The sequence below is a fragment of the Amblyomma mixtum genome, chromosome 9 (genome assembly GCF_055824585.1).
Source record: "Amblyomma mixtum isolate Tamu chromosome 9, ASM5582458v1, whole genome shotgun sequence".
NCBI lineage: Eukaryota > Metazoa > Arthropoda > Arachnida > Ixodida > Ixodidae > Amblyomma > Amblyomma mixtum.
In genome coordinates this window covers 98429926-98456623 of record NC_143020.1, presented here as the reverse complement: position 1 = coordinate 98456623, position 26698 = coordinate 98429926, and the positions used below count along the sequence as shown (strand labels likewise).

The following is a 26698-nucleotide window of genomic DNA, read 5'->3' as shown; positions in this document are numbered from 1 at the left end:
AAGTTTCACACTTTTCTTATCGCGACTGCTTTTTAGTATTAACTATTTAACGCTGTAGGTTATATTTCTGAAAACAAGAAGAGTGACAGCACAATGTTTTTCGGTGTTCATTCATTTTACCTGTATCTCTAATAGGAATTACAGAAGAGAGCTTACTTTCACATGCACGAAACGAGAAATGGACATAACACCTAAAAATATTAGCCTTCGGCATAAAACTAACAGCTTTTGGCAGTGAAGCATTGCATTCATGTACTAATTTGATAAAGCACACGAATGACGGAGTAGGTCGGATCTAAGAGGAAGTTCGTAAGTTTTTTAAATGCCGCTTATCTGCCTTTAAAGCTTAGGACGTCGAGTTGAGATCGAATTTTTGTTTGTGACGTTCACAGGATGTAGATATGTACAAACGTTTCCGTTTGAAAATTTTCTTCGAAGTTCGAGATCTGGTCCTTGCCGTTTGCGTTTACCTTCTGAAATGCTAAATGTCCATTCATATCTTCCAAGAACAAACGGACTGTCCTATTCTAAATCTTTTGAAATTTTTTTATACTAATTCTTGCGCGTTTGGGTACCAACAGAACAATGCATATTTAAGTCTCATGCAGACTTGACTGAATTATAAATGTTCCTTGAACTTGCAAAACGACTAATATTCCCTCTCAGTAAACATAAGACACGAATTGCTTTTTACAAAATGTGTTTAGCATGTTCTAACCTCCGGCCAGAAGTAAGTTAAACAGGTAGGTACAAGTTTGTGGTTTGCACAAAGCCCCATGATACAAAGTATATGTGTAAGACGGGTAAGTACACCTCCTCAAAAAGTTTAGGTGCACACATTTTAGTCCTTAAAGTGATGCCCCAATTAGTGCACCAGAGAGGTTTCTTATCTCTAAAATCTTGCATAATTTAACTGTAAATCACGCAACTATCAGGCAAGATTCTGAGTCAAGAAGTAACTTCAACTTTACTATGGTTTATGCTCACATAAAAGAATTAAACACCCCACCCCCTCAAAAAAAAATAAAAAAAATCCCGAAGTAGGCCAGAAGTTAAAGAGCATACTTCGAAAAGCTACCTCCAGCTACTACACACTTGTGGTGTCGTACAGCTGCTCGGAAATGCACACGATAATTAAGAACGTTATCAGCCGCTTATTATAAAGTTTACTGCGCTCTCGAATGCAAACACACTATAAACACGAAAGCAGTGATAAGGAAGTAAACTGTCGTCTTGCGCCCTACCTTTAAGCGGCAGGGTAAGCTCCCCAAGCCCTGGCGTCGATTTCAATCACTAAATATTCAGAATATTTACGGTGGGCATTGAAAACAAATTCCTCTTGAAAGCATGCCAAGTTCGAGCAACTGCGAAGATTTCAACCGATGTTTCGGTCTCCGCTCTTTGCTAACCTCAGCAACACTGGTGCCCCAATTAAAAGCCTTCTCCAATTGCTAATAGCGTCAAGTTACTAGTGGGAATATACCTCCTTTGCCAAGAGCAAGCATTCGGGATATTTAGCGATCGAAATATACTCCTGAACTTGGCAAGAGTACCCTGCCCCTAAAAAGGAATGTTCTAAAGGACAGGTTACTCCCTTTTTACCCCCATATAGAATTATTCATTTTTAGAGCGTTAAAAAAGGGGCCTTTATAAGCAATCAGAGGTTTGGTGAGGATGGCCCGGGAAGTAGGCAAATAAAAAGTACCGTCAAAAAATGAACTCTGCGCACTATAACTATAAAAACTGACACCTTGATACGGAACGGACAGGACATATAAAAAAACAAAAAACAAAATATAACGCATAGGATAGATTAGGAAGCAAAAAAGAAAACAAACTCATTATTACTTCTCGCATAACAGCTCAACCAATACTAGTACTTTTTAAATAGTAGTGATAATGGTGATAATAATAATGAAGGACAGCAGACAAGCTGAACGCTGCGAATGCCACACGAAACACACGTACAGCCTTTGTCAAAAGTTTGGACCACAGGGGGTTTGCTTCTGAAGCACACTTTCTGGTTCGTAATGCACCACCAGCGCTCGAAATTTGCTGAAGGTAAGAAGATTTCTGGTCCTGCCTCCTCCAATGGATAGGACTACCACGAATGTTACAGGAGTCCCACTGCGAGGCTTAGAAGCAAACCCCCTGGACTCTAAACTTTTGACAAAGACTGTACCTCACCCATCTGCACTTCGAGACGGAAAAGCGATTCAAGCGTATCCTTAACAGGCGCGCAACGCGAAATCTGTTTGCGCAAAGGTTCACGAATGTCAGAAAACAGCGCAATTAAAGAAAGGGTCGCGCAATTAAAGAAAGGGTCACGACGAAACGGCTGCTCTGAGCACAACTGCGAGAACGCACTTTTTTTGGCTTCGTATATAGAAACTGACCACCAACCGCGTCTGGCATACAACACGCACGAAGGGGACGGCGATTCGGAGCCAAAACTTAACGGTTTAATTAAGTCCATTCGGGTGAGCACGAGAGCTCGCAATTATCGATTTGTCGCGCTCTGCCTGGTGCTGTAAAGGTCGCACTCAATTAGGCGTACTCGACGCAACCGCAAGGCGGAAAAAATATAAAGCGTTCTGCATATTGCGGTCGGGCATAGGCCTGCATGGGTTTTGCGAGGTCTCCTCCCTTGTGTAAGGGAACAAGGACTTCGATAACGCTTGATGCAACCGGCGGCTACGGCGCGGTTCTTTGGAGCCAGGCCATTACATGTGTGAGCGCGGGTCCTTGTACAAAGATGTGGAGACGGTTGCGCCGAGGCTTGCAGCTGTCGAGGATGTTCACTCAGATTTTATAATAGTGGCCATAACGCAGTCTTTGTGATCAGCGATGATGTGTGGTTGCGGTATTGGGTGATTATAAACGCAGTAGGAAGGGCAGAGGAACGGGATTGTGTTTTGGAAACAGAAGGCATGACAGATGACCCCCAGCGAAGTGCTGCCTGTTACGTCCAAGTCAAATAACCCAATAGGAAAGCTTCTGTCGTAATGTTTTGGCGGAAACGTGTAGTAACAACAGTTTTGTGTGGTTAGTACAGAAAACTACGACTGAACCATAGACTACAGGAAGGTTTGGTTTATGGGGTTTAATGTCCCCATAAGATGGGAGACGCCGTAGTGAAGGGCTCCAGAAATTTTGTCCGCCGCGGTGGCTCAGTGGTTATGGCACTCGGCTGCTGGCACGAAAGACGCGGGTTCGATTCCGGCCGCGGCGGTCGAATTTCGATGGAGGCGAAATTCTAGAGGCCCGTATGCTGTGCGATGTCAGTGCACGTTGAAGAACCCCATGTGGTCGAAATTTCCGGAGCCCTTCACTACGGCGTCCCCCATAGCCTGAGTCGCTTTGGGACGTTAAACCCCAATAAACCAAACCAAACCAGAAATTTCGACCATCTGGGGTTCTTTAACGTGCACTGACATCACACAGTACACGGGACTCTAGAATTTCGCCCACATCGAAATTCGACCGCCGCGGCCGGAATCGAACCCGCGTCTTTCGTGGCAGCAGCCGAGCACCATAACCACTCAGCCACCACGGCGGTACAGACTACAGAAAGGTACTGCAGAAAAAACTATACCACTACAGAAAAACATTACAAAACATCAGAAAAATCCATCGTTCACGGCGAAACTACAGATCATTTTGCCGTATTTTTGACACGGCTCTGTCATTTTTTTTTTTCGACTGGGGTGAATTTCAGGTCGGGAGTTCGACACCCAGAGCTACAGAGGCAACAGAATGATCCATAGGAAATGTTGACACCCCTCAAGAGAGCGGAGAACGTATTCTTGGGAGCAACAAAGGGGACAATATGGACAGGAAAACTGTCAAGGACTGACGTTGGACGTTGTGCACACGGGAAGTATCCCAAGCAGCGCAGGTAATCAACTCAATAGTGTAAATTGATGGCTCCATGTTGGTCCTTCGTAGGACTGGCCTTTACCAAAACATTTCCAATATTGGGCCCGACAGCTGTGCTGTTGGGAATAGGACTAACGCTGTGCCAAGCAGCGTTCTTATGAGCTTTTTCCTCCCGTGCCGTCCTCGAGTTGCGCTCAGAAATGTTTTATTTGCTAAACTGGGACTTCAATCTCTGAGCGCCGGACTGATGTGGTAGTCATTTAAGAATTTTTCACCAGAGCAACTATGCAGCAGCGCTGTCATGACAACATTTTTTTAAAACTTTCAGGAAATTTATTATGCCAGAAGAGCGGTCACATGGCCATGTCTTTCTGGCGCTATATAGTAGCGCTCCTGGCATTCAATGGCTAGCCCAGTCATAAGGACCATTCTTTGTTGTCACCCTGAAAGGGGATAAGCCGCAAGGAGAGAATGGTACAATAAAGCATGGTTTGTGTTTTTCCGTTCAAAAAAAAAAAAAAAAGCAGGAGTAGAGTAGAAACTATGGGAAACGGCAGTCAAACAGCTGGTCAAGAGCCCGATGTTTTCCATCGTGATGTCTCTGATATATCGCTAAATGTCACACGATGGCGCAGCATACATCATAAAGGGTACCCGAAATTGTGTTTCAATGTTGTGACACTGGGCGTCATGCGGCCCTGGTCCCTTTGTAGTTCGCCGCAGGCAGATGCTCCCATCAGGTTGCATGCGCCGAACCCTCTTCATGTGCGGCAGGTTGCTTCCCACATTCGATGTCCTTTTCCGACTTCAATCAAGGTGTGAAGGATATCATGAGGGGCTCATAACCTAAATGGAAATCAATGTCGATATTTTCTTTATTCCTCCAAATGGGGCCTGACTCTGAGCCGAACTTCATGATGACTCTATCCTCCGCCTCGCTGGAGCATTTGGACTCTGGCGTCACGGGGTTTCAGATTCATGTCCGACGAAGGCCCTTTTTAGGATTTCTCAGGGACAAAGGCCTTAGCTAAACTCTATAAAATTTCCTTCCGGCGCAAATGTGTATGTTTGTGGCATCTATGTGGCTGTGCATCAATAACTTAATCTTTTTTATGCAGATCTGAAGTAGCCTCCAAGGTTTGCAACCATTCTAATATCTCCAGTCATAATAAATAGAAAATGACACCTCCTCCGCAGATGAGGTCATCCGCGGAAATTGGAACATTATTTTCGCGCCTCTACAAGGATACCGCCATTCGACATGCATCAAGGATGCAAAGAAAGCCAGTGTGGTCTTGGTAAGTAAGAAGAGAGCTGAATTAACTAGTCGGTATTATTTTCTGAACCTCTTCCAGGGCTTGGACCAAACACCTCACACAAGTACATACTCCTGCTGCACTTTAGCATTTCCGTTTGCTCATGGGGCTCTTTTGGTGCGCCAGTACTTATAGTGGCCATTATCCGCATTCGGCAGTTGTACGTTTGTGTGTTGCCTTGTTTGTCTGAAGCCGGTTTTATGGCAGGCCCACTGGGTGGTGGTGAACCTGCCCAGGTATATATAGTATATAACTAGCAACCTGCTCACAGTGTCAGGCAGCAGCTCATTGAATGGTGACAGGCTGCTCGCGAAGAGCAACCTGGACTGCAACCGAACCCAAGCAACCCATGTCCCACCAATGGCAGCATCTGCCATCGCAGGGCTGTGGCGCATCGCTTAACCGCTGCACCACTGCGCCAGGAGTGGTAGGAAGACCTCCAGGGATCTATGAATAGAGAGGATGACCATTTCCCCATATGTGGACCTAACCCCATTATCGCAATCCGAACAACTGCTATCCGTGAAGACTGGATTTGAACACCGGAACCGAAGAGAAAACCGAACTGCTAGCTCATCTAATTCGCATTCGGCTTTACTACGCAAATCGAGCATGATTTTTTTATAAGCACCATGTGCCGTCGAAGAAATGGCTGTCTTGAGCAATCAGACCTAAAAAAAATTTCCTGTAAAGAAAAAAAAGCCCTATACACAAACAAAAAGTGCATCGGCATCTCAAGGCTTCCGAGGCTCCAGAAACGTGCCATAAGGCGTTTCGCTCGCTAACATGACCAAGCAACACTAGCAGCAGCGACAGACCGATTCAAAAGGGCGCGTGAAGCCCTGCAAGGGAAGGTCGACTTTCATAGCCAGGCTCGAACAGAAGAGGCACGCACGGAGCCGCTCTGTCGGTGCCGTTGCCGACAGTCTCACGTGGGCTCGCTAGCCGGTCCGCGAAGCAAAAAGCTTAAAACGACGCATACCCGAGCGAAAAGAAATGAAGAAAGCACGCAGCGCACGTCTTACAAAAGAGACAGCAGCTCCCGGGCCCGAACGCCGAAAGGGAGCGGACGCCAAGGAGCTCCAACGCAAGAGCCTCAAAAGAACCAAAAGACGAACGAAGCGGGAGCACCACGCGCTCATTGAGGCGCGCACGTGTAGGAGAGCGGCGACGCCTATTGGCTGAGAGGAAGAGTCACGTGATAGAAGAGCGCGCCATAAAACGGACGCTGCCCCGGCGCCAGGGTTCATCGTGAGGACGTTTGCCGCCGCGGGAGCTAGTTTCGGTTTTTCTTTCCCGACGTCGGTCGCTCGCTCGACCGGCTAGCTCTCTCCCAAAAGCAGTTACACGGACGGTCGCTCTTCGTTCTGACGGGTGCTGCGTGCGGCTTGCTCTCTGCAGAGTGCGTTGTGTGCTTCGAGGGGGACTTTGCTCAAACGAAGGACCCACTTGTGCTGTGCGCGAAGACATCTGCATCACCGCTGCTGCCGGCCCGTTCGGACGTCGTCGTTTGTCGTCCAATGCCTCTTGCAGCCGTGGCAATGACCCGCAAGAGCAACGGACTGTCTCCCATACGCGTCATGGTCATGGGAAGCCGGAGTGTGGGAAAATCAGGTCAGTGGAAAAAGGCGTTTCGGCCGCTTCGGTTTTTACGCGCTGACCGCATGTTTGCTGGTACTTCGCAGAGGTTGAAGAGTGGGAAATTTTGCAAGAGATGACACATGGTGGTTCTCGCGACAGTGGTTTTGAAGAGATTGACAGCTAGGAGTGGTAGCGCTTAGCTGCTCTGAAGGTTGTTCATTTTCCTTGGTGGTACATTTAACAGAACAGGCATTGGTGTCGTTCGTATAGCAGAATTCAGGAGTAAAGAAAATGAACAAAGGTGCGAGCCGCAGGTTCGAATGCTTGCAATGAAAGTGACAGGCAACAAAGGAACGACAGAAAAGCAGTGGAACACATGGTGCGTTGTTTGTTGCCGTTGCTTACTTATCGGCTCTCTCGTCTCTAATGTTTTGTTCAAACTAGATCAGAAATGAAATTCTTCTCATACCTGCGCTGTCCTAAATACTGCATTATTAGAGGTAACTTCACGAACCCGTGGCTTCCTTATGACTATGCGGCCATCCTCTCTTCAGTTCTAAATACTTTCCGTGATTCCTAGAAGCCGATTATATGTAAGCTTAGCTGGCCTATATTGAAAGTGCGATCTCTACTCAGTGTGATAACTAACCAGACAGTAACCTGCAGAGATCAATTTTAAGGTTGTCTTAAAGACATTGAATGCTTTCTTTCTTGAGTGAAGTTTGTCCGATGATAAGTGCTGAAGTTTAGGGCAAAAAAGAAGATATATACGTGAATTGAGAAGATCTTATCACTATCCGCAAGTCTGCCCATCAGGAAACGGTCGCGGTGGCGCTGCCGGTCCAGACATCTGGACGTGTCGCGGTTTAAAGGACGCCGGGCAGGTGAAAGAACCACGCGCCAGCGGCAGCTGGGGGAGCCATGTGGGGTGCGACAGCTGTTCGCCGAATGGAGGGCGCGTGGCAAGGCGCGTGTCTCTTGGAGGCCAGACAAACATCGCGGGAGCGGTCTACTGGCATCTTGGCTGGTCTCCTCGGAAAGGCTCCGAGGAGCACCACCTGGCCAGCGGCGCCGACCGATACGTAGTGGAGGGGGGGGGGGGGGGGGGGGGGTGCTTTTCCTTTTTCCTTTAGGTTACTTCTTCCATGCCTTCCTCCTCCGTTTCTCTTTGCGTATTTGTTGTCCTCTTCTGGAGCTTGTTTTGAAACCGGCCGGCGGCTCTTCTTCGACGGTTCCTTTTTCTCTTCAGCGCCACATGGCGGGTGTCGTGCAGAGCAGACAAGAGGGGGAAGTGCAGAGTAATTGTTGGTTCCGCCAGTTGCGCAGGGGTGAAGAAAGGAGGGACGAGAGCGTGACGGTGAAAACTGGGAGTTTTTATTCTACTTTTCACCCGATAGGTGGCGGCCGGTTCGAAAGCGATGTTGTGGGGGGCACGAGGGAACGGTTCGCTTTGGGATCTGTTTTCATTTTTTTTGTTGGTTCGGTTTTACCTGTCGGCTTCACCAATGGCGGACCTGCCCACTTGACCGTGCTCCTCTCCGCGGAGCTGTCGTCGATCGTGCCCTTTGAAAATTCTTCCTCCTCGCCCTCGCTCCGGAGTTCCTTCGGAAGCGCGCACACCCCCTCTCCTCCCGCTCTTTCATTTCTCACTCTCTCTCTCGTCGTCGTGCGGCTTGCTTTCACACCACTCTCTCCACTCGCTCCACATTCTCCAGACGCGCCATCGCGTGGCCGCGCTGTCTTCGGCGACGAAGGCCGAGGCAGGATTTGCAACGCGGTCGGTGTTTCTCAAAGCCGGCTCGAAGAGCGAGACCAATTCACCTATAGAGAGCCTCCTGCTTTGATCTTTATTTTTACTTTACTTTATACTCAACCTCAGCCAGACGGAAAGCGCGTCATCATGGGGTCGAGCAAAAGTGCTCCCTTGGGAGGTCATTTTCTTTGTATTTTTAGTTTTTCTTTTTTTTTATGCTCACTCCCGTAGAGATCTGGCGCCTTCGGTGTGAACAGGGCACTGTGTAGGTATGCGAAGCATCCCGAATCGAATCGGGCAACTCAGCTGGACCAAAGCGTGAAGAGCGTGCGAATTCCTTAGCGAATTGCGGCGAAAACAGTTACGAAACCCGCCAGCATGATTGGCGGGGATAGGCGAAAGGGATTGAATTGGCAATTTTTTTGCATCGCTTCTGTCGTGAGAGGTTTCTTCCGAGACGTGTTGCGATGTGCCCTTGCTCATACTAATGCATTGTGGCGCCCTATTCGTGTGATCAGGAGGTTATGTCGTTCCAAGTGTGCTGGGGTGATGGTCCTCAAGATAGCGGTCCTTTGTGTTGAAATACTCGAGAAACGGTGACGAAATATGAGTTGTTGTACAAGTAGTTAGACTACGTCATGCATCTACAAGGTGCAGCTATTGACGAACGCCTTACCGAATATCAGGTGCTCCCGGAAAAATGAAGAGCGAATTAATGGGCGTTGTACGTGCGTTTATTATGCGACACAACGATTTAGCGATAGGTTGGTCTCTCTAAAGAAGAAGCAAGGAAACGTACAGTTCTCGCCGTGAAAGGATTTTGAGGCTTATTGGTTAGAATGAGTATTTGATCTATGTTCATGCATTCGTTATTTCATTGCCACGTCTGAGGCAGGTGGGAGAAGTGTTGTTACTAAGTAAAGCATAAAACAAAGGGCGAACAAAGTGTTTCTGACCGCAAAGAAGTATGTGAAAAATAATTACTGCTGTTCTCTTGGGTGGTCGGTGTACAGGGTTGTAGCAGGCGCCATAGGCCTTAGTTGATAGTCTTGAGGGGTCGTCAAGAGTGTCGGAACTACCTCAAAAGCCAAAGCGCTAACGACGCGAAAATGACACGACGCTACAAATTGCAAGCCAAATAGCCCAGCACGAGTCCTTGAACACGTCTCGGGACCGCACCCTAAGTTTAACACGAACGTTCGGTCGTCTAACCACCTGGCTGACAGACCTACCGCACTGGAAGTCACCGTCCGTGCGGAAAGCAAGCTACATTTTTCAGGGATGTTGTTGGGCGTTGTAAAATCGGGAGGGGGGGGGGGGTTGTGGGTTCTGCACCCCTCGTCACCACTTAGGGTGGCGGTCATATACTCACGGCCTTCTGAAAATTACAGAGCCACGGGAGATGAACTGCTTTTTTCGCAACATCCTTCGAGTGCTTCTCTCAGTGATGGACGGCAGGCTGATAACAGGCCAAGAGAGCTCGTGGAATTCTCCGAACCAAGGTTGCCAGCGTTGACAGGCCGATGGGTGCTTCTTCGTGTTGGGAACTTTCACCTTGGAGGGCGATCTACGAACGATGTTCACAGCTCCGTGCGAAGTAGTTGCTCGTGCTGCACCCAAGCAAAATGAGCAGCGGATGCTTTGAGCAGGTGATCCTCCCGCTGCGCAGAAATTGGACATTGACGAACGCAGGCCGCGCAGGCAAGGAGCGAGGATTAAAAAGGCTAATTTATTCCGACTGCTGACAAGCCAGCGGGACAGCTGTGTCAGGAGGACCACATTAGGGGCACTCTGCGGAAATTGCTTTCACAGGCGAACGAAACGAGGGGCAGCAGCAACGGCGATGAGGTTCCCGGCGAAAACCTCGCTCAGTTCGCGCTTCTTTGAAATGGCCTAGTTGTTGCGTGACAACAGTTCGAAGATTCATGCGGCTCTCAAATCCATTTTCACGATTTCCTGATTTGATTGATGCTCGTTATGACCTTGCCGAGAAAAAAAAAGATAGTTTCCTTGTTGATGAAACTCGACAGGTATCTCCAGCATGAAATAGTCCATTTGAATTCGGTAGCGAAGATATATTTCCAACTACAAGCTGAAACATTAATTTGCGGGACAAACTTCAGGACTTGCAGATGCATTTCTTTGAGGAGCTGATTTATTATAAAGTTTTCGCCGCCTTTGGACTCAGGCATGTCAGTGCCGTGGGCACAGACACCCGAGTGAGAAGCGTTACAGAACATTGTTCAGCTTCCATCGCCGTATGTAAAGCGCCTAGCTAAGAAGGACGTCGAAGTGCCCTCAACGCTTGACTGCGTCCGAAAGAATGGAGAAAAGAAAAAGAACACATATATAAAGCACCACCGAACTCTCTCATCCCGCCAAGCCTTGGTCCTCCTCCGACGTTGCGCAACCTTCAACACAACGTGAACCACGCCGTCAGGTTGTGTGAGAAATAGAAGGGGACGCTGCAGACTCTCACCTTGTGGTCTTGCCGAGTGTAAACAGGACAACTCCGCAGCCCCGATAGTGAAAACGGCGCCTCCTTCGGCGGCCTTGAAGAAAGGGAGAGAGAGGGTAACCGCGTTTTGAAAAGTGGGAATGAAATGATCCATCAAGAAGGGGGGGGGGGAGGGAGGAAGCCGGCGGTGCTGTCATCTCTGGTAGCCGTTCCCAGCCGAATTACAAGAGTGACTGGACGTCGGCGGTACACGTGATATCCTACAGAGTCGGCTTGCATCGCAATCCTTGCCGCCGTCATCACGTAAGGGTGGTGGTGTTCGTTGCACGGTCTACCGCCCTTTCTCTATGGCTCCCACGGAAGGCCCCCCGGGGCGCAGCGGGGCCGACCGACCTGGAGGCCTCGTGAGCCGCCTTCGCGAGGGGATGCCCTTCAACCGGATTAAGGCGGCGGCGGTGGCGCTAGGCAGTTGCGTTGACCCGGCTGCTCAGACTGTTCGCTTCGAGCCCCGCTTGGCTAGAATTATGTTTAAACAACACTTCCGAAGTCTTATGTTTACACTTCGTGGATTTCTTGATGCTTCGAAACGTCCAGTTAAACGACTGCACAGTCGTGTTCACAACATACTAAACTTTGAATTAGTTCTGTAGTTCTCACCCTTCGCAAGCTTCTGGTATTCCAGCCACGATCAGCAGTCATTTCACTGAGTCTAGGCAGGTTGCCAGCTTCAATAGAATTCTAGTACTATTCTAATGGTATCAAGCCGAGGCTCTTCAACTGCATCGACATCAGTGGTCTTCTTAATTACTGTTATCCAAGCTATAGAGTTACCAAGCCGAAAAAGTTAATGTTTGCTAATGGCTCATTCTTCGCACAAGTCTTGCTGGGCAACGTAAACTGCAACAAGCATTCTTCAATGGTTAGAAGAGCTTGTTCCTTTGCTTTTTTATTATGGAGTAAATATTTTGTTCTGGTTAAATACCACAGTGCAGAAATGTTAGAATTTAGGCAAAAATGGCAGCGAGTGACAGAACGAAGTAGGACCGTTAGTACTCCCCATAGATGGCGTGCGAAGGCAAGTCTGTGTCGAGTGCTGCCACCTCGCGTCAAGCGCGGCGTCGTCTATGCTAACCGGAAGGCGTGACTATACGTGGTGTTACTATAAGCGTTCGTCCTTGCCGCGGAGCCACCCTACCGCGGCCGCACGACAAGGAAACGTCCGCGTCCCGCTGCGAACCGCATTGCTCGGTCGGTTGAAGCGCTCTGGGTCGACAGGATTCGCCCGCTCCTGTATAGGGCGCCCGTTTCGCTGGGCTGCTGGCCGATGGTGAAACCCGATACGCCGATGTGTGGCGCGTCTTTCGGCTTCGCTGCGGCCGCTGCTGCACCTTCTCCTCTTCACTTTTCTGCCTCGATCAGCGTGCCTTCGCGTTTGCTACACGTCTGTACGGGCAGCTGCTTTCGTTTGTTTTCTTTGTCGCTTTCCCCTGGTTCCGTACGGCTGGCTCCCAGCGTATCGGGGCATCGCGGTATGAACGCATTCCTCGGCGAATGCAGGTCTTTTGAGATCACTCACCTCACTGTTTTCTGTTCATGCTTCGGTTGTGTGGCGTGTACACCGGGACGGCCCCTTGTTCGGTTACTACCACTCGTTACATGATTTTGGCCGCTTTCTCTGTTTCTTTGTTGTATCCGATATGAAAGCCATGTGGTGGTTACATAAGGCGGTTCCGAGAACATTGCATGCCTTCGGACAATGAACCCAAGTTCAAGTTCTGTGAAATCCTACATGAAGGTGGTTTAGACGTGTTCCTAATGTCCTAAATACTTGTTGCGTAAACAGAATACAATTGACTTTGTTTTACATTCATAGCTGTGAAACTTCTTTCGCGGCGCGTGATAGTTGTGACAGTGGAAGGGAACGTTGCCCAAGCATGTTCCATAATATTGAAAATGGACAGTTTGCTTATAGTGTTTTCTCTCTTTTTGTGTCTTTGCAGCCGTAACAGTGCGGTTCCTCACACGGCGCTTCATCAGCGAGTACAGTTCCATGAAAGACCTGCTCTACAGGCACACGGTTCTCGTGGACAACCGGACCTGCGAGTTGGAGATCCTGGATACGTCCAGATATCAGGTAGGCAGACATATCAACTTTTTTCCCCCCTGATGCAACAACGTCTTGCGCAGCCTCAGATAGGTAAGGGTAGCAACAGACTTGACTCTTAGACACTGACATGGGGAAACCTCGATATTGATATGGTGAGTATACGGGGGAAGCAGATTCTATTCTGTTTCTTGCATCACAGCCACAGTACATATGCAGGTGTTACGAACTTACCGAGATGTGCTGTAAGAGGTACAGTCTTTGTCAAAAGTTTAGAACCCAGGGGGTTGGCTTCTAAGCCTCGCAGTGGGACTCCTGTAACATTCGTGGTAGTCCTACCCACTGGAGGAGGCGGGACCAGAAATCTTCTTACCTTCAGCAAATTTGGAGCTGTGGAGATGCATTACGAATCAGACAGTGTGCTTCACAAGCAAACCCCCTGGGCTCCAAACTTTTCACAAAGGCTGTACTTCAAGGGGCAACTAGCATCAGGCTAGCAGAGCTCAGTGAGGGATACTCCGAGAAGGCCCTTTTATAAGCCGAAGTTAGTTGCCCACCATGCAAGCACGTATAGCAAAGGTCTTTCATGAGTCTTACGCATATTCGTTTCCTTCTTGTCTTCTGCAGGAGAACAAGTTCCCTGAGGACAAGATGGGCTGGGCGGACGCTTTGGTCGTCGTCTACAGCATCGAAGACCGATGGAGCTTCGAGGAGGCCAGCATGTGCCTTGAGAAGGTCCAGCAGTTCTGCCCGTTCCTGCCTACCATCCTGGTGGCCAACAAGCGAGACCTCTCCCACGTCCGCCAAGTAGATGTGGACGATGGCCGCCAGCTGTCGCTGCGGCTCCAGTGCCAGTTCTACGAGGTGTCCGCGGCGGACAGCTACGCCGGAGTGAGCATGGCATTCCAGAGCATACTGCGAGAGGTGCTCGCCACGAAGATCCTGAGGTCATTGACCCCCGTCAGGCGGCGACTCACCGTTGTCACGGTGTCCAAGATGCTTGGAGCGGTCTTCGGCAAGAACGCCAAGCGGCATAAGAAGAGACCTTCCCTGTCCTTGTAGACTGCTTGATAGAGACAGAGACTCCTATCGTGTACATAGAACACAAATTTACTGAAGGAAGTGAAATGGACACAATTGGACGTGTTTGTGATTCAACATTTCTTTTCGTTTTTGAATGTCCTGTATATGTCATGATCGGAGATGTCGACTCAGTATTGCTCGCTGCAATGTCGTCATCTGGTAGTACCTGTCTTGTGGCGATTGAGAGTGTATGGACGGCTGAGCGCTCCCTGCCTCTTCAGTGACGGAGTGCTCGTCATTGTATCAAACCGGCGTGGTATTGCTGGATGGCCGTTATTTTTAAATGTCATGCTACTGCTGCTGCGACCTGATAATTTTCGCCTTTGGCAGATCACCAACCGGAGGCTGTTTTAGCCGTGAGGGTATGTCTTCCTGCTTATTGAAGGGATGGAATCCAAGATGATCGGAATGGGAAGTTGTAGTTATGTGTGATATTAGGGTAACCAAGATCCGTTTAATTAGGACACCGAGCAAATCATAGAGTGCATGGATGAGGCTGGAATAATAATGGTCATAAGGTTGGCTAGGTTGATGCAGGAGGGACATCGGGAGAGAGTGGTTCTGCCACCTTGTAGGCTTAATTGAAATGAGTATTACGGGATTATGAGAATTACAAGTGAAGGAAAGGATTGTTACAGTATACAGTGTGGTAATAAATGATGTGCTCTATCACCATAACTACAATTGCCATGCTGAAGCTCCGCAGTTAAGTTTCTCAGCAAGTTGGTTTGAAATTGCGATTATAACTGTCTGGCGGTTCATACGCGTCTTTTTTTTTTCGTAAGAATGAAGCGATTACTAATTTCTTTCTTTTTTTTGCGATGATATTTCTTTGTGCGCGGTGCACGTAAAGTATGAAACAAATGAATTTAAAGCATAGCTGCCGCAATTGTAAACTTCTCCTCTCGCGGAATATGTCCTTTACAAAATTACTGCTGAGTGCCAAAAGCTGGGCCACAAAACGCGTTAAATTCTGCTTTGTTTTCAGGCATTAAACAGTAACAAAAAAAGCCTTTCTAGTCGCCACGCAGCATATGTTTGAGATGCACCACAGATTCTCACAGAAAATGGCGGAGGCCATTTGTGCAGCAATATAGTAGCGGTCACAATCGCTTCGTATCTTCTTCATTTACGTCGACTCTACGTGCCAACAAAAGCAGTGCTCAATCGTCACTGCCAAAACTGTGATATATGCCGCGCTTCAAATAAGTTGTGATTGTCTCATCTTCCATGTTTTCTCTGTTAAATAGTGTTTGATGTGTTTAACGCTCTTAAGTGGCTGCCTGCGAGTCATTTGCCTAATGGTTACATGGTAACCTCCAACCGGAGGCATTATTTTCAAAAGGGAACAATATCGAAGGTGTTAGGTGTACACTCGCCATCACATTACGTTCCCATGCATTTAATGAATGTATAAATTATGAATTTCATTTTGCATGTAGTATTTATATGAATCAGAAGGCATCGACTCGTTCCTCGCAGAGAGATGGAATTTTTTTTCGGACACTTGTGTACTCCGAGCTCACACTGATGCTCAAAGTTCCTGTCTTTGTAGTTCGTGGCGTAACTACTTTTGACGTCCTGAATAAAATGCCATTGTACTTCTTTGTTTACTACCGCCTCCTGTTTGATTTCTCCTGTTTAGGCTCGTTCGGTGAAATTCAGGCAGTCCTGACCTAAATATTGTGCTTGTGCATTAGGAGGAGGTTCTCCGGAATGTCTAATTCTACATGTACACCCTTGTTCAAATGTCTTCAGGCCACAGGAGCTCTAGATATCCTCGAAACTCAAAAAGTCGCGAGGGGTGAGGACATGAGTCGTATTCTTCATGCGGTAGTTTTGTAGTTTGGGCGCTGTAAGTGCCCAACTCATAGGGTTCGCTCAGAACTAATCAGCCATGGGGTTCGCACAAAATCGAACCTCATGACGCAAAGGTCTTTGACCAAGGGTGTACTGTGTGGTGCACCATCTATTCAGCTACATACGGTACTACTTCAGAGTAAACACAGAACGTATATACCTCTTGGGAACTTTTTTTCTTTTTCGTGCAGCTGTGCAAGGATGTCATGTGAACAAAGATCTTATGCACAGGTTAAGTTCTTCGTTAGTCCTTTAAACAAATGATCATGTGGCTGACAGGATGGAGGTTTATGTTTTTTCTGCCCGGTATTAAGCATCAAAGGCTTCAGGAGAATTTAATTAGTGAAGCTGTTTGTGCTTGTGCCGTCGAAGCGTGGCGACTAAACAATAGGTTTCTTGTCACATTTCATGACTGTAGCTTTTCTTCTTGAACTTTCTGAAAGCACTGATTCAAATATCTGAGGTGGAAATCTACCCCCTCGCTCGTAGTTAGGACAATAAAAACATGAAAATGACATTGGTTTAGAAAATCAGAGTTGTAAAAAGTGTCATCTTTTTATAACTCAGTTTCCTTGTTGCACGCTAAAAACTTGTACCATTTTACATCCTCGGGAGCATTTCTTACCCCTTGTTCCTTCAAGCGGTATCTCCTCCTCAAGGCCAAACAGTATTAATGCAGAGGTTATCCTATCCACCCCTCCAATAAGCTTGTCCGATGCCTCAAAGTCAATAGTTATTCTGCGAGAAAATGGGAGCGGAATGAACGAAAAAAAAAAGTCCGACAGCTTTATTAAAGCACACAACTGGATTAGGAGGGCTCCAACAGAATCGCTATCTATACCTTTCAAAGAACCCTAGACATAGTATGAGCCTTGACGCCTCCAAATTACACTTAACTAGTAGGGACGACGCAATGGAGGGCTCCGCATTTCTTTCGACTTACCAAAGGTGCCTTAACTTGTATTGGCATCGCACAACACATGTGCGCGTTTTTATTTCTACACGACCGAAATGCGGCCAGGATTCGATCACACGACCTTGGGCTGTTCGGCCGAACACCAAAGCAACGAAGCCACTACGGCGGTTAAATTCTGTGACTGCGGATTGTGAAGGTCGCGTCCCATTGAGCTTCAATGCACGTCGATTCGCTTGATAAACGTGAATTTTAACGCAGTCTGAAGGTTAACGCAGTAGTTTTGGCCTATCATAGCTAATTAACATGCCCAGGTGTGATCAGTAGCGGTGAAGGAGAGATGAAGCCACCGGCTAGCTAACCGCGTGCATTCCGTTCAGCCTTTTAACTTAAACCGCAATAGGCTAAGCCTGAAGTTAACCGTCTTTCAGTCGCCTCAGACTGAATCCGACAAAGATTGCCGCGCAAAGAAGCTGAGCTGGCTGACTGCGGAGGTAACCTTGGATTGGATGCGTACGGCCCGGCGACCGTCACCAGGGAGAGCGGGGTTAGCCCGGTCGCATTGCTCGCGAAAAGGTCGTCGGTCGTCGCCGCCTTTAAGTGACGTCTGGCGTCGCTCCAAGTCGGCTCAGACAGCCCCGCTTGAGCTGCGATGACGAATGGGTTTCCCTTGTTTTCTCACGCCCGTAGTAACGCGGAGCCAAAGCAAAACAAAACAAAAAAAATAGCAAACACAACAAGGAATTCTTTTTTAAACAGTTTGTACAGGACTTAAGAAAACCTAATTAGGTTTGCAAGCTAAGATGCCAGCTGTATATGGGGCAGTGACGATAAGAGTATCAGGCTGTTTTCAGTAAAATAATACAGCTGGTCATTTCATGACTTTGCAAATGTTCGTTCGGTACCAAAAGACGCTTCGGACACTCAGGAATTTGGAGGTAAAGCTGTAATAATTTTTCCCGTCAACTGGATTCCGATTTCTAACAAGTGACGTCATCGTTTGTCGCGACTGCCTTCCCTAATTCTTCTGCACATAGTTATTTCTTTTCGCATTCATTCGTGATGAAATAATAGTGCACTAGCGATATGGGACGAAAGGCATGAAAGGTACGAGTACGAAACACTGAAAAGACCCCCTGAAAGAAGCCATCGTCGAAAGATCAAACTGCTCTGGGAAAATTCAGGGGTGTTTTTCTTCGCTTTCTGTTTTCTGCGACGAAACGTATCGATCGATGTAACTGCATTGCACTTGCAGGTTGCAGCTTACTGCAGTGCTAGTTTTAATAAAACAGCCGCTTTGTTATCGAAAGTTCTAATTCATCAATCAAGGCCAAATGTAATTAGTCCTAAGAGTTTAATTTTTTTCAGGTATATGCGAAATATTTGCATAAAGCGCAGCATTTTCCGGGGGCAAACCATAACAAATAGGAACCGCGTGGTCTTGAATTTGTTCCTAATATACGCATGATGGAAGAAACGCTGACAAAATTTTCATTATTAAGGGTGACAAAATCCGTCCGCCTGAATTACTTTTTAAATATTTTACATGCACTTCATCCAGCTACGACGAGGAATTGCAGCAGGGAGGGTGGTTTGACAATGCAACAGATTCACAATAGATGCTTACATACAATGATGCGGTTTGTTAGGGGGAAATAAAGGAAAATGACATGTCGCTGAGTAGAGAAAGAAAAATGTTACGGCTAGCACCTGCGACATGCAGAGGGACCGAATTCCATTCCGAGATCTTTACATTTAATTTCAGGTATCTTGCTTTTACGGTCCGTTAGACAATTAGTGGATGACGTAAAATAGATAAAAATAAGCAGAAAGAATTCAAATGAAAGCAGCCCAGCTGTGATATGAACGGTGCTGAATTCGCCTGAAGCTATCACTGCTAGCCTTAGTGAGCGTCAGGAGAAGGTCCTGGTACCCCATTAACACAGTAGTATACATAACGCATTGTGGGACTGTTGTGTATAGCTTTGTATCTTTGCACGTAATGGAATCGCTGCTTCTGATAAGCCCTCTCCACTTCAACGTATTATCAGCCCTGTAAGTCTCAACTCTTGAACTTCTTCAGCCTTGCATCTTCTTCCAAAATGCGTTGCATTCTCTTGCTGGTCGTCCCCGAATAATTTCCCATCACTTCAATATTCATCACATGACCAAACCGTCGCAGCTTTCCTTCTTCAGTTTTTCTTGTACCGGTTTTACAGTTACTTTTACCGTCCCTGGTATGTAGACGTTCCACAATCCGGTACTTCCTTCTTGTCACTCCATACTCTACCTCAGTATCCTCACTTCCGCTGCTCTCATTTTGGTCCACTGACATTCTTTTCAAGTATCGTTTCATTTCCGTGCGGCAGTGTTTGCCCCACCTCTGTTTTATAGACTTGGCTCTTCCGCTCATAATGCATTGCGCAGCCGCTGCGGTGGCTCAGTGGTTCTGGTGCTCGGCTGCTGATTCGAAACACGCGGTTTCGATCCCGGCCGCGATGGTCGAATTCCGATGGAGGCTAAATTCTAGAGGCCCATGTACTGTGCGATGTTTGTGCACGTTAAAGAACCACGTGTGGTCGAAATTTCCGGAGCCCTTCACTACGGCGTCCCTCATAGCCTGAGTCGCTTTTGGACGTTAAACCATAAAACCCAACCAACCTAATGTATTGTGCGCGCTTGGTTTGGTTTAGCTGATAGGTTTCAAAGCCCAAGAGTGACTAAGGCTACGAGGGACGCCGTAGTGGAGGGCTCCGGATTATCCCAACCACTTGGTGTTCTTTAATGTGCACTGGACATCGCACAGTACACGGGCCTGTAGCATTTGGCCTGCATCGAAATACGACCGCTGTGGAGGGGATGGAATCCGCGTAATTGGGGTCAGAAGAAAAGCCGCATGACCATTCAGCCACCGCGCTGGCGAATTCTCTGCTTATGTTAAGAGTTGTGCACAGATAGTGTTCGAAGGCGTTACAGATATTTCGAGGAAAATAACTCTGGCCCAAAGAATAAGACACTACTTCGTGAAAAAACACAGAGCAAGCCTGTCGGTCTCTGTCAAAAGTTTCCAGGGTATCAGGCTATATTTTTTTAGTGGGGCGCTTGAACACTACCCGAAACACAAGCGCAGATCCATGACAACGTCAGGTTTCAATCAACGAAGATTTGGGGCTTTAGGGCCGGCGTAAGTGCCCCATTGCACAACTCATAAGCGAACTCACTGGCCTGGGAGATTTGGAACAAAGCTATGCACAATGCTTTCTGAGCAAAAAAAGCCCATCTTCACGCTCCACTTAATAGAACACACTAGACCTTCTTGCTGGGAAAGATGACGAGAGAAGTTCTCTTGTCTTGTGACGACAGAAGTTCTAGGTCGCATATGTCCGTCAAGCTGTAGAATGAATGAACATAAACAACATTCTGCAGTCAACGGAGCCTTCTACAAAGCTACATTCTAGCGACTAGTTCGACAAAGCTACACTGCAGCGACTTGCGCTATCATTAATCTTTTCGAAGCTGTATAAGCTTCGCGGGCCTTAGTAAGAGCGCTTCCATCTTTCTTTCGTTGTTTTACCGTCGCTGCTAAACCGACGGAAGGCAAGAGCGAGAATGCACAGCACAACCTTAGGCGCCGTTCCGTGGCATACGGTCAATGGGTGGGTACTGTTTATCGCCAGCGCGAAACCGCTTAAAGGGAAAAAGGAATGCGCGTTGCCCGCTCGTTGGTGGCGGTAAATATTTAGCCTCGTGGCCGCTTCGTTCAGTGCTGGTGGCACCCTTCCCCATCTCACTCTCTCCTTACTTCTTCTGAATTCACGCTGTGTGTGCCTGGTCGCGGAGAGCGTGGCGATGAAGAAAGACGGCCATGACAGGGAGAAGGTTTCCTTCCCGGGCTCTTTCTTTCTGCGTACGGCTCTTCCGTAGAAGGTGAACGCGCCTTGGGCTTGGATCTGTAGTGAAAACACTCGCCCACACAGGCACAGGAAACGGGCACCAGCCGCGAAGGGGTTCGCTAAATGATCCGTCTTAAAATGGGCAGAGCGGCACGGGGCGGAAGACCAGGGGAAAAACTTTGTTTCCGGTGAGTGGGTAGTGAGGGATTGGCATTACCAGCATTCTTCGAGAAAAATTTTTGAATATTGGAGTATTGTGAGGTACTGTTAAGGAAATATTGAAGGTAATATTCCATTCTTCCCATGCGCAGCAAAATCGTTCTTTCAAAATCAAGTCCGTGTCTTTTAAGCGCAGGTATATTTCAATATGGTAAACCAACTCGCCCAACAAACCACTCTGCTAAATTTCAAAATCTTCCCATCGCTCGCATAGAGCAGTTAAGAATTCCATACAAAACCAATGGGGAACACTTATGACTATTGCAAAAACGTTAATAGCAAAAAAAAAAAATGCAAACCTGCCGACGGGATATCGGCGGGTGTTGACTATTACGGTGAGATCATAAAATATATTAAAAAATTGCGTTCACGAACTCTTTCCCTTTTAAAAATTCTTTCAACCAGAAATGCCGGGTATGTGATGGTGTTTGAGGGAGGTAGGTGAGGATGGACACTGCGTACCGAGATATGAAGGTAATATGATTCGATATGTTAGCTATGTCGGGGTTAGTGAAGCACAGAAAAGGGGTGTAGCGGAGCTTAAACAATTGGGAAAATCACATCGCTTTGGCCGCGCCAGCGCCGAAATTATGAGTTTGATGCAGAATTCTTTTAGCTTTTAATCAATCACTGTACCACGTTCATAAAAGTAAGGAAAACAGGTAGGGATGTTGATCATAAAGTTGCGGCAATAAGTATATTCACCAGTTTCACTAAGAAACCCGCCAAGAGTCAACGCAGGCGGCTGAGGCGCATAATTCTAAATGACATGTTTTGAGAACGCAGCCTTAGCTCACTCAAAAGCGGTGCTGCAATGTGTCTTCAATCGCATGCCAGAACTTAACTTTCAAAACGACACGATCATGGATGAACGCCAGGGTTTATTTTTTTATGAAATTGCATAACAGGGTTTCTGCGACGAACATAAAGTCGATCACGCGCGTAAACAGCATTAAGGAGGTAAACCTGCAATAAACTGCCCCAGTAGAGCTGTTTGAAAGAACCCGAATGCATCTATGGATGCAGTCCCTCAAGTGAGAATCCTGGCGGAAGCAGTTCATTAAGGTGTGCAAGTTTCCTTAAATCGCGGTTAAGTGGTATGAGAAGCCTGGAGGTGCAGCTACACAGACAGGTTGCACTTACAGGTGTCAAAACATCTCTTGAATATGCTGTGAAACTATGACTTCCTGTGGTGTGGTTGAATAAACAAACAGCTTTTACAACTTACACTTGCAATGCTGCTTCTGAATGCTGCATGTAAGCTCAAGCGAAACCTGTCATGAAGCGTGTGGCGAGAAACTGCGACGCCCATTTATTTCTTTTTTTCGTGATGGTTCTTTGAAAACAAAATAAAAAAGGAAAGAAGTGTACGCATTGCTACCAACCCTTCGCTGGTGAGTAGCTGGTACGAACCACACAGCTCCCTCTTTTTCTGGTATCTTTTAGCGAGAAAATTAAAGTAGCTTGAATCGCAAGCAGTCTTGCCGTATTTCAACGGGCCAGAACATTGGTTAGTTCGGTTCATAACACAGTACGGCAGAAAGTGCGAACAAAGAAAAAAAAAACTTCAGATTTTGCTTTTCCAAATTTGCTAATTATTAAGCTGTCAAAGTTGTTTAAAAGTTCGCCGCTTTCTCTCTTGTTGGTTAAGGCGAGAAGATTGCGCCACAGGTAGCTCACAAAACCGCCATGGAACTCAATCAATCAATCAATCAATCAATCAATCAATCAATGAATCAGTCAGTCAGTCGGTCGGTCGGTCAGTCAGTCAATCAACTTTCAATAAGTACTGGAATAAACAGACCAAGCAGTAATTCAGTCAATCAATAAATCATTCACTTCCGTGGTAAGTACTTTATTCAAGCTTTCAGTAAATCACTTCACGAATCGATACTACGTGCAGTCAGCCAACGAAAGAACGATGAAAATGTAGCCCAAAAATCTTCAAGAGCAAAGCCCCTGTTTTTTTTTGCGCGGTACTGAGAACTTTTTCACCTCGTCTATTTTTCGGCACTACGTCTCACTTTCAGAAACGCCATATGGCGAAGACGTGCTTTCTCAAGTTAGAAACCGGAGCTTGAGTTCCATAAATACAATGCCGGCGTCGAGAGGATAAAAGCATCCACAGGTCACTAGCTCTCTCACTCAGTTAGGTACATTGAGTGCAAGAATCCCAGAATGGGGCAAGAATCCCATGGCCGACGAAGAACGGACAAAAGTGTTTACACTCCACCGAGGTGGCCCAAAGAGGAATAGCAAGTGTAAACAAAGGTTAGCTGCGACCCATCGGCGCCTGACTAAGCCCCGTGGCTTGAGAGCGGCGTTGTCGTGACCAGGAAATCGACGCGCACTTGGTTTGCCTTATACGGCTCGACCAATCAGCGGTGAGGTTATTTGCAGCCGCGGCCGATCACCTGTCGGCGGGATGATCAACAGGGTGAGTGGAACAGAGCTCCTTTTGTTCTCCAACGCCACCACTCCGCTCTTCCTCAATGAACGCAACTACCCCCCCCCCCCCCCCCCCCTTTGTTCTCTACCTCTCTGCATTCTCCGTAGCGTGTCTGGTAGCTTGAAAAACAACTCCAAATGGTGTGCTTTCTGCGTTTACGCAAACAAACCCAGCGTAGACGCACACGCTTCTAGCCAAACTATAGACACAAAGGCCAGAAAAAGGCTTAGGGGGAGTGGTAGAAAGAATACAATACAATACAAAGAATACAAAACCCAGATTGGAGGTATTCGTTTGTTTACTAACAGAGCTGAATGAAACTCGCTCTTTCATGAAAAGTATATACTTATTCTCGCTCAGCGGGTAGAGGGCGTTCAGGTGAGGGGTTTCTCGAAGAAATGCAGCTCGGATATATTGGCGTCCTTGTAGTGCCATTTCAGCTCAGAATTAGCCCTTGCTATATAAGGGAGTCGGTAAAGGCCGGCTGTGCTGCTGGGTCAACGAGGCAGTTGCAAAGTTGTACACTGGCGCAACACCTCTCCTAATTTCAGCTGCGCGCGGCGTTATGGCTGTCTCATCACTCAGCGGCTGCCGGTTTGCCCTTACTTGCAATCCTATTTAATCTGAGGTCTTTGGGAAAGAGTGCTTCGCTTTGGCTGTTTTATTTCCTTCGCAGTGTGTGTACATGCTCAACTTTGTTGGTCAAAAAATTTGGATATTGAAAAATTTCAAGGTACTGATTGAAATATTGAAGGAAATGATTCATTGCACCGATATATAGCAAAATTTAAAAAAATACAACGTTCGCAACATACAGCTAACACTGCGATAGAAAACCAATTAGAACGCTTCTGACAATAGCGAAAACGTTATTCGAAAAAAAAAAAAAGATGGAAGCCTGTCGACGAGAGATCTGCGCATATATTAGTGAAATCTTGCAAATATGAGAAAATGGCGTTCATCTACTCTTTCCCGTTCAAAAATCCCAGAAATTTTGTCCAGAATTTTTAGGCATGTTAACATTAATTGGTACACCACCGGTGTTTTATGCTGGGTATTCGTTTCCGCAACTCTCAAGTGTCGTCATTGCTGTGGTATCAAGCTCATTTCAAAGCGCTTAAAAACAATTTTTTTTTTGCTGCGTGTGGTGTCCCTAACAAATCTCTATTGACGATGGCAGCGGTTCAAGCTTCTCAACATTTGGTCTGTTGAGAAATTGAGCATAAACAGAAACGGCCCCTGCACACCATAGTCCAGACATGTTCATCGTCTAATTCACATATTTGGAGTTTTGATATTCATGGAAAGGTTCGCCAGTCCCCTTTTCAAATGACGCCTTACATACTCTTCCTACGATTACCGACTGGGGCAGCTCCGAATAGCAGCACCCTTACACAATTTTTTTAGAGAGTCTATAGACTGTCCATAGACTTCTGTCTATAAAGTCTGTAGACTGTCAATAACCAAATCCAAGAGAACACTTTATAGGCAATACAAATGTAATAGACAGTCTGTAGACAATCTATACACTTATGGGCAAGCACTTTTAGTAGACTTTTGTCTATAGACAGTCTATATACCATGAATAGACAAAAATATGTAAAGGAAGGTAACAGAGTCTACAAGAAGTCTATAGACTGTCTATAGATCATTTTTATAAGGGCTGTAGCTAGAGCCTGGGCAGTTCCGAAATTGCAAGCGGATCCAAGCACAGCCCTTTTCCTGCGACTAACCACCTTGTCGCCAGCATCGGTAGTCGTCATTTTTCCACGAGATATGTCAGCTCGGGAGACTGGAAGCAATGCTAAGAAGAGCAGCAGATTGGAAAAAAAGAGGGCTACTCTCGGAATCAGTAGCCGCAAGAGAAGAAAAGTCTACAGTCATACGCGTGGCAAAAGGCGTTTGGCGCCTCGATCGTTCATCGAGATGACCACCGCCAGGAGGAAATTGGCAATGGCGGCAATTACAGCTACATCGAAGACGGTTATAAACGCCGGCCCTGTATAACGACACGATCCCGTAATCACTGCGACCTCCGGAGACCTTATGGGGGCCAAGTCGTTTTTCAAAAGAATCAGAGCACGAATCATTTCGGCGATGACGCTACGTATTTGCCTGAAGTTAAAAGCCGGCGGAGAACTAGATCCTCGCTTTCTGGAGTGGTCGAAGAACGTGCGAGAATTAGACGTAACCATTCCGAACAGTCTGAGACGGAAATAAACCGAACCTGGGTGGTTTTCTTATGCGTTTTTATTAGGGCCTTCGAAACCGGGAGTCGCTGAAAACGGTCTGCAGTTCGCCTTGTGGACAAGATGATTGCTAGCTTCCACAGCAATCTGGAGCGAAAGGGTCGCTGGGAATGATGTATGCGTTAAGTGCTCCGCTACGCTTTCAACATCAACCAGATGTGATCGCTATCTCAGGCCCTGGCGGCACGCGCAAACAGCTGCACGACTTGACCGTGGCGATACTTAACGCGTACAAGAAAGATCGTGCCCGGTGGCGTGTGCTTCACCACCTGGCGGCTCGAACATGGGTCAGTAAGCGAATATCATTGGCTTAGATAAATAACGCGTGTGGTAATCAACAAAACCGCTGTGTACAGGTAAGGACAATGAAACTGTTCGCGGAAAAGACGAGCTTGTATACACCACAACAGCCAGATAAGCTTCTTATATTCTAAGCTGCCGCGACCTCTGTGCTGTGGGGATGGTACTTCCTTGAGCCTAAATGAAGAAAGAGACGCTTACATTTCGTGACGCCCTTCAAGCAGTTACAGCCGTACAGCCGTCATCAAGGAAGTTCATCACGAACCTCGAAGACTGGAAGCAGACAGGGGTACATTGATAGTGGGTTTGTCTGACATACATGTAAAGTTAATGGTGAACGCAGTAACATTAACTGCCATTAACTATGAGCAAGCTTCGCTATGCGTAACCTTTGTAAGAAGTGTTTGTCGAAGAAAGCCTGTTCAGGACTCACAGCAAGGAGGACATATGGGCCAGCCAGGCTAAAATCAATGAATCTGCGTGCCGTGATATGAATACGCTGACCTACAGCTTGTTGACAATTTGGGTGTGCTTAGTTGAAGCAGAAATTTGGCCTTGAAAGGGGCACGCCTACTGTAACGAGCTAAACTGCACAAGCTAACGCTGCATGCAGTAACGAAGATTTCTTTGCAGGTATTTTG

The 26698-nt window shown here is 47.0% G+C and overlaps 2 protein-coding genes across 2 annotated transcripts in view; one reads left to right on the top strand and one right to left on the bottom strand.

Annotated features, from left to right (window-relative positions):
• The window catches only part of ktub (Tub domain-containing protein ktub), a 339341-nt gene that overhangs the window by 152950 nt on the left and 159693 nt on the right, over positions 1-26698 (bottom strand). The window lies entirely within an intron of this gene.
• LOC149330273 (ras-related and estrogen-regulated growth inhibitor-like) lies at positions 6461-15787 on the top strand. Its single transcript, XM_089559798.1, has 3 exons — positions 6461-6809; positions 12988-13121; positions 13719-15787. The coding sequence occupies exons 1-3, from the start codon at positions 6716-6718 to the stop codon at positions 14151-14153; spliced, it is 663 nt and encodes a 220-aa protein (XP_089415924.1). The 5' UTR covers positions 6461-6715; the 3' UTR covers positions 14154-15787.

Coding starts and splice junctions, on each gene's coding strand:
- LOC149330273 (XM_089559798.1), top strand. CDS start 6,716: ATGCCTCTTGCAGCCGTGGCAATGACCCGCAAGAGCAACGGACTGTCT. Junction 6,810..12,987: donor CCGGAGTGTGGGAAAATCAG/GTCAGTGGAAAA, acceptor GTGTCTTTGCAG/CCGTAACAGTGCGGTTCCTC. Junction 13,122..13,718: donor TGGATACGTCCAGATATCAG/GTAGGCAGACAT, acceptor TGTCTTCTGCAG/GAGAACAAGTTCCCTGAGGA.